General features: G+C 38.7%; 2 protein-coding genes and 1 long non-coding RNA gene across 3 annotated transcripts; 1 reads left to right on the top strand and 2 right to left on the bottom strand.

The window, feature by feature from the left end:
* Positions 1–1,980: 1,980 nt before the first annotated feature.
* On the bottom strand, positions 1,981–3,364 carry LOC114148655 (GTPase IMAP family member 7-like). Its single transcript, XM_028024066.1, has 2 exons — positions 3,265–3,364; positions 1,981–3,148 (listed from the first exon to the last, which is right to left on the bottom strand). The coding sequence occupies exons 1-2, from the start codon at positions 3,275–3,277 to the stop codon at positions 2,451–2,453; spliced, it is 711 nt and encodes a 236-aa protein (XP_027879867.1). The 5' UTR covers positions 3,278–3,364; the 3' UTR covers positions 1,981–2,450.
* Positions 3,365–3,372: 8 nt separating this feature from the next.
* Positions 3,373–5,739, top strand: LOC114148654 (GTPase IMAP family member 7-like). The gene is made up of 4 exons (XM_028024065.1): positions 3,373–3,477; positions 3,640–4,075; positions 4,229–4,257; positions 4,931–5,739. The coding sequence occupies exons 1-4, from the start codon at positions 3,468–3,470 to the stop codon at positions 5,509–5,511; spliced, it is 1,056 nt and encodes a 351-aa protein (XP_027879866.1). The 5' UTR covers positions 3,373–3,467; the 3' UTR covers positions 5,512–5,739.
* Positions 5,740–10,584: 4,845 nt separating this feature from the next.
* Positions 10,585–11,312, bottom strand: LOC114148792 (uncharacterized). Its single transcript, XR_003596345.1, has 3 exons — positions 10,962–11,312; positions 10,787–10,858; positions 10,585–10,697 (listed from the first exon to the last, which is right to left on the bottom strand). It is a non-coding gene; the product is annotated as an uncharacterized LOC114148792 (long non-coding RNA).
* Positions 11,313–11,536: the final 224 nt, after the last annotated feature.

The raw sequence follows: 11,536 nt of genomic DNA on the forward strand, positions 1-11,536 counted from the left end.
AGACATGATGTCCCAGATGTGCTCAATCAGATTCAGGTCTGGGGAACGGGCTGGCCAGTCCATAGCTTCAATGCCTTCATCTTGCAGGAACTGTTGACACACTCCAGCCACATGAGGTCTAGCATTGTCCTGCATTAGGAGGAACCCAGGGCCAACCGCTCCAGCATATGGTCTCACAAGGGATCTGAGGATCTCATCTCGGTACCTAATGGCAGTCAGGCTACCTCTGGCGAGCACATGGAGGGCTGTGCGGCCCTCCAAAGAAATGCCACCCCACACCATTACTGACCCACTGCCAAACCGGTCATGCTGAAGGATGTTGCAGGCAGCAGACCGCTCTCCACGGCGTCTCCAGACTCTGTCACGTCTGTCACATGTGCTCAGTGTGAACCTGCTTTCATCTGTGAAGAGCACAAGGCGCCAGTGGCGAATTTGCCAATCCTGGTGTTCTCTGGCAAATGCCAAGCGTCCTGCACGGTGTTGGGCTGTGAGCACAACCCCCATCTGTGGACGTCGGGCCCTCATACCATCCTCATGGAGTCGGTTTCTAACCGTTTGTGCAGACACATGCACATTTGTGGCCTGCTGGAGGTCATTTTGCAGGGCTCTGGCAGTGCTCCTCCTGTTTCTTATTGCACAAAGGCGGAGGTAGCGGTCCTGCTGCTGGGTTGTTGCCCTCCTACGGCCTCCTCCACGTCTCCTGGTGTACTGGCCTGTCTCCTGGTAGCGCCTCCAGCCTCTGGACACTACGCTGACAGACACAGCAAACCTTCTTGCCACAGCTCGCATTGATGTGCCATTCTGGATGAGCTGCACTACCTGAGCCACTTGTGTGGGTTGTGGAGTCCGTCTCATGCTACCACGAGTGTGAAAGCACCACCAGCATTCAAAACTGACCAAAACATCAGCTAGACAGCATAGGTACTGAGAAATGGTCTGTGGTCCCAACTGCAGAACCACTCCTTTATTGAGTGTGTCTTGCTAATTGCCAATAATTTCCACCTGTTGTCTATTCCATTTGCACAACAGCAGGTGAAATTGATTGTCAATCAGTGTTGCTTCCTAAGTGGACAGTTTGATTTCACAGAAGTTTGATTTACTTGGAGTTATATTGTGTTGTTTAAGTGTTCCCTTTATTTTTTTGAGCAGTGTATATATATACTGTATATTGCCTAGCCACATAGTGGATAACTGTGATACATGCCATAGAGCATAGTCCTGCATGAAATTCTGGGTCTGCATGAAGAAAGTGCCTTTTAAAAACTGGCAGTAGGTTTGAGAGTTAATTTTGTGTCTATCTTCAACCTGAAAAGGTCCAACTAGCTCATCTTTAATAATACCAGCCCATAACAGCCTATTAATAATGGGCTTTTATTTTTATGTTTTTTTTCTATTCCTAAAAGGAATATCAAAGGTGATTTCCCCAGAGGTTAGCAGTAGCAGGTGTGTGAACTCCCTGGTGCAACAATCTGAGAGCATCCAGCCAGCTTTATCCCAAAAACTGAAAGAATAACAAAGAATAAAACGGAAATCAAGTCTTTGCCAAAACAACAAGGATCCCCTCTGGTTTATCAGTCCCAAGGTCAAGGTTCCTTTTCTAAAAGTCTTACAATACTACATTCTTCAACTTTTAGATGTCTCTCTGTTTCTGCCCACTTGTTTTGTATTAGCTCACTAGTGTGGCTCTGTAGAGCTTGACTGCATGTTGTTGAGACAGTTTTATAATTTACTATAGGATAAGGGACACATCTAAAAGTTGCAAGATTCTGGCCTTGAAGGAATGCAGTTTGAGACTGCTGATCTAAACAAACTCAGCTCCAGTAACTCCACACACACACACACACACACACGCACACACACACCCACACACACACACACACACACACACACCCCATCACGCTCGTCTACTTCCTGGATCCCTCTTATGTCACAAACGTAATACTATTGTCACAAACAATGTTCATTCAATAGCCAAAAAAATTAATGAACATGAAGTCAAGTATTTTATTTTGCACATTTAAACATCTTTTAGGACAAATTTCTTTTTTTAGTCAGAGAATAGTTTGATTAGATCAACATTACATAATATCTGCCCACAGCAATCAGCAACACAGCACATAATATTACATCGGGATAAGAACACGTACCAGCAGCTTTTCATTGGTTAATCACAAGAATAAATGTTACAAAAAAATTATTAAATGAAAAGTTGAAAATAAAAAGTAACTTCTGAAGAATTTAAAGATACCAGTTCATTTGTTATTTTTCTTTATCAGCTTTGATAACAGAATTAAAACAAACATTTTCCTTCAGGTGACATCTCACAGCTGAAAACATTGGACAGTGTCATAAGTACAGACATGGATAAATCAGCAGGTCCTCTCATAGCGGCAAAAAATATTATTTAAAAACCTCTTTTAAAAATTTAAAAGATACAGGATATTACTAAGTTATTCCCGGAGGATCCTCAAAAAATTTAAGATCCGTTTCATAAGCGGTCCAGCAAATATGTACGCAATTTCCCCTCGTCTACCCTGATTTCTCACATGCACTATTTCTTGGTACATATTATTTGTGTAGTAATTTCCTCCATTGGCTGCCACCATGTCATCAATCTTCTTGAACAGCTCTCTGACCTGGCCTCTGTCTGGGTTGTTGTTTTCAAACACATGGAACCTGCTTCCACAGCTTTGGATGATGCCTCGAAGATCACTGTGACCCTGGTAGACATACTCCTGGATGTTTGTGCCTCCAAGGTCACCGCCTCGAGTGAATAACACAATCATGAACTGGTTGGCCCTCTCACCAAACAGCTCCTGCAGACCTCTTACGGCATTTTTCTCTTCATTGGTGAAGCGACCAACTTGGATCACCAGGAGGAAGACATGAGGACCAGGACATGAAACCTCAACGCAACTCACAATTTCTCTTTTAAGCATTTCTGGAGCTCTTTCAGTATCAAGGATACCAGGTGTGTCAACCACAGTGACTTCTCTGCCTTCCAAATATTTAATGGCTTTTGCACAAAACTCTGTCACTGATGTAGACGAAGGTCTAGACTGGAATGTTTTCTCTCCCAGTATAGTGTTTCCTACAGCACTTTTGCCCACACCAGTTTTTCCAATCATCACAATTCTTAAAGCAGAACCTGCAACACAGTAGACGACATAAGTTTAAAGTTTATCGGAGGAAAAAGGGTCAGTTTGGATGTTTAGATGTGGAGTGTGTCAATAATATCAATAATAACAAAAGGTTCACGCTCACCCGGTCTGGCCATTTTTCCTTTATTGGAGACACCACACAAGCCACAGACAAATGTTTAAATTGTATTGAGAGAGCAGTTTTATTTATACCTTAAACTGTGACCCGCCCCTAATGGTGTGAGCTGTATAAGAGGCAGAGCCCAAGTCAGCTTGTAGTTTCCACAGAGTCTGTCTGCTGATTGTGCTGCACTTCACCAGAGAACAATGTCTGACAGTAAGTTCTTCAGGATTCTGAGCTGCTTGTAACATGTGATTACTTACTTATTTAATTTCCCTTTGGGTTCGATAAAGTAGTTTAGAATGTGAATTCATTTGGTAGACTTTTATATCTTATGTGCTGTTGCTGAACAGACTTTTATGTTAATTGTTTTCACAGATAAGAGGTCAGTTGTGATCTTGGGAAAAGGAACGTCTCTAAAGGAAGCTGTGATAACTAATTTCCTGGAGAAAGATCTGTCTTCACTGACTAAAAGAGAAATCAATGCTACCACAGTTTATGAAACCAAGGAACTTGAGTTCATATGTACGCCGGATTTTAAAACATCCCATTCAGAAATAAAGGCACTATTTTCTGAAAAACAATTTTATGACATGCATTTGGTGGTGGTAGAAAAAGGATTCTCAAAACAAAGTGTCTGGGAACAGATTGAAGAGCTGAGCAAGACAACTGGAGTAGAAACAGAAAACTTGTTTGTTGTACTTCCACGACAGCATGAACAGGTACCTGAATCTCATTACCTGTTCAAGTTCTACACCTTCGACCAGTTGCAGTCAAAACTGAATGAGCTCAAAAAGAAATCAACAGCTTCAAGGTAAAGGTGAAACATGGATACACAGTTATACAGTTTGATAAGAAATAAAACATAGCAGATTTAATTCTGATGTTGTAGTGTTAATTTGATGTTATTTCAATAAAAATAACTGCATGTAACATTAACTCATATGGTTCTTTTCTTATGCTGTAGTTCTTTGCCGACAGTTGAAGGAAACAAAGGTAAGCTGCAACATGCCATAACAGTTTAATCATCACCAGATTCTATTTATTAAGGGAAGAAGAGGAAATCCAAACCACTGTGGTCCTATTTGACCAGGTCATTACCTCCCTGGGTTAATCAGGAAACGTTATTAACCAGATTAGGAAGCAAACTTTAAATTTACCACTAACACTGGCCTGATTCCTGTCAGACGTGTAGAATCAGGAAGCTAAAAGACCTCAAAAAGTAACACATCATGCGCTCATCTAAAGAAATGAGAAACAAACTATTTATGGACTATAAGCCGCTACCCCCCCCACCCCCCCTCACACACACATTTTGAACCATGCGGCTTATGGCCCGGTGCAGCTTATATATATGTACATTTCCAGTATTTTTTAAAAACTTTGTAGATGCAGCTTATAGTAAGGTGAGCTCTATAGTCCAGAGAATATGGTACAATCTTTGTTTAGAAAGAAATGCAAAATTGTGATCATCAAGCTCCAACCTCTGAATGGCTTAAAAAACTAAATTGTGACCTGGTCAAAATCTGGACTTACTTTTGATTCAAACACTGTGGTATGATCTTAAACAGGTTGTTCATGCTGGCAAACCCTTTACTGGACTTTGATGATACTTGACATGTGAGCAGTGAGAAACTTTGGATTACTCCCTTTTTATGTATTTATGCAGGAAGACACCCCGACACTAAGGTGAACCTGGTTCTGCTGGGAATGGCCGGAACGGGGAAGAGTGCAAGTGGAAACACAATCATTGGAAAGAAAGTCTTCGAATCCAAAATCAGTTCCATCCCAGTCACCAAAGAGTGTCAGAAGGAAGAAGCTCAGATAAATTTTCTCAATGTAAGAGTTATTGACACCCCTGATATGTTTGACGATGAGATGGCAAAATCAGCTAAAGACAAACATGTAAAAAAGTGCAAAGAACTCTGTGAGTCAGATCCTTGTGTGTTTGTACTTGTGATGCATGTCAGCAGATTTACAGATGGTGAGAGAGATATCCTGAAAAAATTAGAGAAGATGTTTGGGGAAAATGTTAGTAAGCAAACTGTGATCCTGTTCACTCGTGGAAATGACCTGAGGCAGGCTGAGATCAGCTTCAGGGATTTTCTTCATGACTGTCAGGTTAAACTGAAAGAAATACTTGCAAAATGTGACAACAGGTGTGTTCTGTTTGAGAACAGCAAGTCTGATCCAGATCAGGTCGACAAACTCATGAACCAAGTCGATCTGGTTCTTAAAAAGAAGAAATGATCTCAAAGGCAATGATAAAATATTGCAAGTTGATTTCTTTGTGCAAAGTTAATCAGGAACATCTTTCAGTGCTTTATTCATTTATCAATTTATGATAATATAATTTTAATGCAGTTCACATGTTTTATTTTCCTTCTTTATGTGTAGTGAAGTGTGATTACTTTGTTGTGATTTCTTATGTTATGACACCAATAAACCAAACTGCTTTTCTTCTCTTTCTTTGCAAAAGTGTGACCAAAGAGTCTTCAGTCATAAATTAATGATCTAATAATTACAAAAAAGAACCAAAACAACAAAAATAGAAAGGTAGTAAAATAGGTTGTAGTAAAACCAGTTTAGAACAAAATTTACTTTTATTTTTAATTCAGCTTACAAATTAAATTCTATGGAATTTATTTTTTGGTTTCTGAAGTGCTGCACATCAAAACAAACCATGGAGAACGTTAGACGTGGTTCAATTGGTGACTAGAATTGCAACATTTGATACATTTTCATAACTGTAGTTGGCATTCACACTGTGTCAAACGACACAAACTGACTGAAAAACCTGTCCCCCCCCCAAGAATTACTGAAGGAATCGACACAAAACCTATGAAGAAGACCAGCGTAAACTTCTTCACAAAAGTAAACAAAAAAGTAGCGGTGTCAGATTTTAGGAGAAGGACCTCACTGCAGTAAACAGAAAGGGAAGGACGGACCACATGTCAGTCTCACACCCTATTTGGAAATGGGACCATTCTTAAGAAAATTACAAAGCAATAAAGACTTTGTGGTAAAATTTGAAAAGTGTTTCAACTTTGCTGATTTGCAACCCGACGGGAGCATTTTCATTTTCATTGTCGACACGATCTGACCGTGACGTGACATTAATTCCTTCAGCAACACATCATCGCTGATGAAAGGTGGCAAATTAGACAGGATGATCTTTTTATCATTAAAGGGAAAACAGTAGTTTCCGTATTTCTCAAAACAAATCCCCTCTCAACTACGCTGTTCACCTTGTCAATCCAGTCCAAAAACATAACCACTGTGTAGCTGCTGTCGGGACAACTGCATCTGGTTTATTGTTTTGATGCTTGGTTTGGGGTGGCAGTGGTTGAAGTTTATTTGATATTGAACATTGGGTTTGGTGTGTGTGGTAGTTTTGGTGAATTTGTGTTGGTGCTCGTTGGGTTCGGTTGAGTGTACGTTCAAATGTGGGGGGACCTTTTATTTGTTCCGCGGACCATGTGTTGCCTGGGGAAGCGTTGGCTGGCGCACTTGGAGCCGCGTGGGGCATTCAAGCTCAAGACGCTGAAGCTTTGTTCCTCTGGAGTCAGTGCGGCTAATGAGGTTTTGTTTATTTGTATTTTTTGTTTATGTGGGTGCTCAGTTTATTGTGAACTGATTTGGGTTTGTGTTACCTCTTGTTTTAAGTTCTGACAGCATTTTTGGGACGTTGTAAGATGTGTCCACAATAAATGGCTGTATAACCGAAGAACTGAGTTAAGTCTTTAATTAAACTCGAGAGGAGCAACACACTTTATTATTCATCCTGGACGCCGCCTTCACACTTTCACACCCAACAATTTCCCCAACAGCCAAACCACACTCCTCTACCGAAAAATCCACGCTACTGGTATTTTAATACCACGTCGACGTGAAAAGCTCCTAAAACCTGCAGCACCGGAACTTTTTTCCGGCCATCGCGCTGAGCTATAAGCTTGGTGCTGCCGGAAAAGACACTATTGAAACACCAGGTGAAAACAGAATGTGTTAAAGTGCGAAACAAGTGAATCACCACTGTAAAAAGTGAAGTTCAAGCCTTTAGAAAACTTCACACTCGTTCTCCTTCCACTCCACACATGCAGCAGACGCTGAGAGAGACAGAGAGAGAGAGAGTAGTCCTTGCATTATCATAGCTGTCACCTGCATGGCTATAATACAGTAATAGCCTTATAAGAAGAACATGTGAGGACAAGTTAAGGTTGTTTAATAAACAAAATGCTTACGAGAAAGAACCGTAACCAGGCGGAAGAGGAAGGTCCCAACAGGGCAGGTGGTAATCTGCACTCAATCCAGTCTCCACTGCAGAAATGTCAGCCAAACCAGTCCTCCCTCAAATGTACGTGACATGCATAATTCGCTGTTAAGCCATATTTTAACCTGTTTGCTAGTGTCTACTAAAGTCAAAGTCTTTCAGTTCAGCCTTTACATCTGTTCTGCTTCAAAAACGATTTACTCTGAACAGCAGTGTTACAGTCTATAATCTGTTCATCTTTAGGTGCAAAACCTCTCCAGATTGAAGAGTTTTTCGTTTTAATATTCTCGTCCTAATTAATCTTTCTCATTAAAAATAAAGAAATAAACAATAAACGTAATGATTCTGTCGGTTAGTTTTTTTTCTCCCTGTTAAATCAAAACGTTTCTGTTATTTTTAGGGGTTTGCAACAGACACAACATGTGAATTGTAATTTGTCATCCAAAGGGCAACAATGATAAACTATTGTTAGAAAAGGTTCTAAGGAACTTTTCTCAAGCGCAAAGAAAGAAATATAAGAATAAATAAAGAAAAAAACTAATTTCATTGATGTATAGATCAATTTTAACGTTATTGAAGCTTACAGTATCTCACAAAATCATAACACCAAGGGAAGTTCATAGTGATACCCTGTTGCTGAGAATTGAGTGCAACTTCTGCAGTGAAGACTGTTTGGACATGAAGACCCAGGACGTTTTTCATAAGTTCAGAACTTTTTTAAACTATAATCTTCATTTTATAAATTAAGTAAAGGATAGAGAGATTCTGGATATTTTATCTAAAGAGTTAATTTTCTGAACATTTGAATGAGTATCTAAACATATATATATATATATATATATATATATATATATATATATGTGTGTGTGTGTGTGTGTGTGTGCTTCAAATATTTGTAGTGGATTTTCTAAGGCTCAATTTGACTTAAAAACTCTGGTTTTGCAGTAATAATAACCACTGTTGTGTAATTTTAAAGGGTTTTTTATAATGGATATTATTTTTTAAATTATTTTTGTCTATGTGCAATTCATCTTTGTCTGCATTTGTTGCGAACTTCCAAGAGTAAAAGTAGTTTTTGTTTGATAAGCGACTCTAGAGGTGTTTTTGGTGTTATACATTTTGGACGCTAGATGGCGCCTATTAGACGCTTGCTAGAGTTTACTACACGTGTAGATGGCGCTAAAGCAGTAGCAGGTTGAACCTTTAACGACTTTTATAAGACTTCAGGTGCAGCACGTGGATTGATTCCAATTCGACCCACCATAGACCAGTTACTTAATCACAGCTACGTCATGTTTAATAACAAAAAGCAGAGAAAACTAATCCATTACTCTGTTTTGACATGTTCTTGAAGTTTGTCTATTAATATGAAACAATTTGACCAATCAGTAAACAAGGATTGATATATTTTTAATTTTAGTAGACTAAGACATTATTACTTTTACTAACTCTAAGCAAACATATAAAATCAGAACACAGCTTTTCTGGCAACTGAGTCAAAAGAAAAAAACTAAGACAAAATGGCACAATAGTATCCAACTTTATTGAATTTCAGTATCTACAGGAAACTGACTGAGGTCAGGCATCATAGAGAAAGTGATTCAGTCAGTAATTACTGGCTAGAAATTGTAAATGATTACTGAAAAGAAAATGCAAAGAAAATTAGTGATAACTTTTTTTTAATTTTATTTTATGTGAAATATGGTCATTTCTACATTTGGGATGTTTACAGACCATCAGTAAATGTGACACATACGCTAAATAAATGTCACCATATTTTTTTTCATTTTATTTTCTGATACAATCACATCATTTTACTTCATTCTTATTCCTAGTTTATTGTGGAACCCTTTATTATTTGTTCAAATAAATACATTTTATCTCATTGTTAAAATACCCTTAAAAAGATAAAAACACTCAGCTAATCTGACTCGTAGGAAGTTGAATTAACACTTTGAAAGTGTCTAGATTGATCCACTCTTGATTTTGTTAAAATCGTACTTTCGAAAGTATTATATCTGATAAAGTTGAATCAACAAACATCCGTGTTGATTTACCTAACACTAGTGTGTAGTGTCAAAAGTTAACACTATGAATGTGTTAATTTAACACAGAAGTGTTAAGTATAGATCAACATAGAAATCTGAATTTTAAAATATTGCTGGTAGGATGTTCTGTGGTGGTGCAGGGGTTAAGCACAATCCACATATGGAGGCCTTAGTCCTCAGTGTGACTGTCGCAGGTTTGCTTCCTGGCTTTTGCTGCATGTTTTCCCCCTTCTCTCACTACCCATTTTACTATCAAGTTACTATCAAATGAAGGCCATTAGAGCCAATAAAACCTTTAAAAAAATAATACTGGCAGTCAATAATCCCCAAATTCACTTTAAAAAACAGATGTCAATTGAATCTACAAAAACACCAACACAAGTTGCAGTTTGAATCTACTTATATTTAGAAAGAACAACATCCAACAGCATTATGCGTTTGATGTTGTGGCCAATCTGCCATGTTTTCTTTCCCACACATTTCAGAAAACTGCTTGCCATAGGGACTGTAATAAAGCAAGTCCTTAATTGGAAGAACATAAAACAAATCATCTTATTGATCCAGTATGCATTTAAATGATCATAATAAAGACTGTCCACTCTGCCAGGCAAAATAAAAGCAAGAATATTCATCACCTCAAGTGTCATGTAAAAGTCCCTTCAATGTTGAAAACTGTAGGTGAAGAAGTTGTAGAGGAATTCATGGTACTTTGCACTGAAGGTGAAGTGTGCTTTGAAAGTTCATCGAAAGCTTGTTAGGTCTTGTGTGCCATGGATGGTCAGGGATGGTCTTGTTTTCACGACTCTTGCATGTTGGTGAAAACAACATGCAGGAGGAAGGGCTGTCCTGGTCCCGCATCAGTAAGGAAGGCTTCAATACTGGCTCCCATCTTTGACAAAATGCTAAGAAGACGAATAATAAAAAAATATTAACGATATATAGCAAATAGCAAACTAAGCCAATGAGAAAGTGATTCTACACAAGAAATAGGAGCACTACAATAACCACATATCTGACATGATCCACAGTTTGACATGAGCCTTTTTTAAATCTTCTTGTGGCCTTTGGACGTAGGAAGAAGCACATGAACCAACAGAAGAAAGCCTGTTTTTACCAGCCTGGAGGAAAAACAGGAAAAATAGCAGAAACATTATAATAATAAATAAATATTTTAAAAAGAAGTGTGAGCAAAACCAACCAGACCCACCTGTGTGTGTCACTATCATATTCATTCAAAATACTGTCCACCCGGTTTAACCTGGAGAGCATTTTTCACCACCTACAAGATAAAGCATAAAAAAGTAAGAAATAATTACCATGAACACAACTCAGACATTAAGTGTCACATAATCAGTAGGTATTAAAGAAATTAGTCAGCTTACAGAGACATTCTAGAAAGCATTAAAAATGGTGCCAATCTTTCTGAAGAAATGTGTTGAAGTCATCATAACAGGCTTCAGTCACCAACATGACGTACTAATGAAGGAAAAAAGGCAGTAAATATGTCATAATTTATTGTATGTATAGAGACAGAAACATTTTGGCTTAACTTTGATCGCACAGATCAACCCACTGCTCCAGCACAGCCACTCTTCCCATTATGCCGTCTAAAGCCAAAAACTTCAAGAAAACGACTCCGCAGCTAAATAATGTTAACTCAAATGGCCTTTCTTACAGTTTTAATGTTAGGTCAACCACCCAACACCTCGTGCTACACCTAGTTGTTTGGCTAGCTTTAGCTGCTAACAAAAATACTAAACCAAGGGTGCTCAAGTCTGGTCCTCGAGAACTACAGTCCTGCAGCTTTTAGATGCACCTTACTCCAACAGACCAGGATCAGCTCTGAACAGACCTGCTAACAAGCCACTCATTTGATGAAAGTTGCAGGATGGATCTTAAGACACAGGCTGTTGAGAATTTGTTTTGGGTTTAAGCAGGATTTGCTTAGGACTTATTA

The sequence above is a fragment of the Xiphophorus couchianus genome, chromosome 7 (genome assembly GCF_001444195.1).
Source record: "Xiphophorus couchianus chromosome 7, X_couchianus-1.0, whole genome shotgun sequence".
Taxonomy (NCBI): domain Eukaryota; kingdom Metazoa; phylum Chordata; class Actinopteri; order Cyprinodontiformes; family Poeciliidae; genus Xiphophorus; species Xiphophorus couchianus.

Excerpts from the sequence above, each read along its gene's own strand:
- LOC114148654 (XM_028024065.1), top strand. Across the intron at positions 4,076-4,228 it reads AAGAAATCAACAGCTTCAAG|TTCTTTGCCGACAGTTGAAG; the intron begins GTAAAGGTGAAA and ends CTTATGCTGTAG. Across the intron at positions 4,258-4,930 it reads GACAGTTGAAGGAAACAAAG|GAAGACACCCCGACACTAAG; the intron begins GTAAGCTGCAAC and ends GTATTTATGCAG.